This window comes from Branchiostoma floridae, chromosome 9 (genome assembly GCF_000003815.2).
Source record: "Branchiostoma floridae strain S238N-H82 chromosome 9, Bfl_VNyyK, whole genome shotgun sequence".
Lineage (NCBI taxonomy): Eukaryota > Metazoa > Chordata > Leptocardii > Amphioxiformes > Branchiostomatidae > Branchiostoma > Branchiostoma floridae.
In genome coordinates this window covers 23,326,612-23,328,577 of record NC_049987.1, presented here as the reverse complement: position 1 = coordinate 23,328,577, position 1,966 = coordinate 23,326,612, and the positions used below count along the sequence as shown (strand labels likewise).

General features: G+C 41.9%; 1 protein-coding gene across 1 annotated transcript in view; it reads right to left on the bottom strand.

The window, feature by feature from the left end:
* Positions 1-1,215: 1,215 nt before the first annotated feature.
* The window catches only part of LOC118422352, an 11,325-nt gene continuing 10,574 nt past the window's right edge, over positions 1,216-1,966 (bottom strand). The window contains exon 9 of the mRNA XM_035829871.1: positions 1,216-1,386. Within this exon, the coding sequence (XP_035685764.1) occupies positions 1,216-1,386 (171 nt within the window). The remainder of the gene's footprint in view (positions 1,387-1,966) is intronic.

Below are 1,966 nucleotides of genomic sequence, written 5' to 3'. Positions count from 1 at the left end.
TTGTTCATGCTTCAACTCTATAGAGTATGAATGTGTATGTGTATGTATGTATATGTTGTGGCGGCAATGTAGTTTTAGATGATATCAAATCCACATATATGACGAACAATTGACGACAGCACACGTGCCTTTCAACTTTCTAATTTGAAGATTGTCTCTAAACCACTTGTAAACGCATTGTTCACTGCACGTACACATTTTGGTGGTCTCTGTTCTGCAGTGCCCAACATTGAGATGTGTATGGTGGAACGAGTACAACAGGATAAAAGGCAAATTAGACCAGATAATAAAAAGCTCCTTGTAAATTCTTTCACAGGGGTAGGTGCAGTTGACATGAAAAGGAACAGACAAGTACTAGTAGTGTAGAACAATAATATAACGTATCTTAACGTGGGCGTATCTTACTACCTCGGGATGTCAAACCTTCATCGACCTAACTTATTCAGTTCAACGTCTTTTCTAAGACATTTTTGTAATGTTTACAATGTATCTTTCCAATTTAGTGACTATGTATTTACATTGCTTTTTGTATATATTTTTGTATATAAACAGTATACCACCTGGCCCGTTATATTCCTCTGGCCGGCTTACTCCTCTATTTGTTCCATTTCTACGATTTTTCCAGCGACCCGGAGTCTGGTAGAGACTAAAATCAACATGTAAGGAAGGTAGTCTAATAGCCTTTTTTGATGCCGTACTGGCAGTGGGTTGTTATCCACGGTGTCTAGCTAGCGTTATAGGTCATGGTATGAGAAGGTGGCCATGGAGTGAATGATAACTACTACCACAAAATCATTGAGTTTAATCAAAACATCCTACGGTCTTGTAATGGTCCTAGTTACAAACGAAGTCAGCCTACCCCCCCCCCAACACACAAATACATGCACTCACACACACACACACATACACACACACACGCACACACAAACACACACACACACAAACACACACACACACTCACACACAAACACACAAACACACACACTCACACATACTGATTAAAACATAACCTTCTTGGCGGACTAACAAAACTATCCTCACTGTTTTCGTGATAATGCTTTTACCTTTAAATAGCAGACCTTATTAATGATCACAACAACAAGCTAAGATCATTTTTGAATGAACCGACTTTAATCAACGCATCTTATGATCCCACAGTCCTGGTTAGGACATAAGCCAGCTTGTCGGTGTGAGTGGTTTTGACTTTTCAAGACTTTAGTTTGAGACGATCTGTGCGGTGACCTGGTTCTCGTCCACGTAGCAGCCCGCCATGGTGTTCACCACGAAGCCGATGTCGTTCTTGTCGAGCTGCCAGCCCGTCTGCTTGATCTTGAAGATGCCCTGCGCCTCTTCCGCGGGGGTCTGGACCTGGTCTCCATGCCAGGTCTACGGAAACAAGATGTACACAAACTGGAGTTCTTCTGCAGTACCAAGGTCACACACCAGGGGGCCAAAAATCAACCTGATATACATGCCAAACATCATCAGAATCCAGCCAGAAGTTATGCTGGCCACAAATAGTCGGAAACACACGCAGATACGCAGACAGACATACACAGAGACAGACAGAGTCGCCAAAAACTACCTAGTATTTGCATCTGGATAACAGGAATCCGTTTATCACATACCTCAGTGAAATAAAAAAATGCTTTTGGTGAATTTCCCTATGGTATTTCTTAATCCTAAATAATATACACAAATAATGCATAGGACAACAGTACAAAACATCAAAAGCTATCTGCCACCAAGAAATCAAGACCATAGCATGTCCAGGTAAAAAGGTACAAAAAATTGAAGTTCTCCTGCAGTACCAAGGTCACACACCAGGGGGCCCAAAACTGACCTTCGTCTTCCCAACCCCTACCCACATACCAAATATCATTGTAGTCCCTCAAGAGGTTCTCAAGTTATGACGTCCACAAATATCCGGAAACACAAACACACACACAGACACACACACACACTC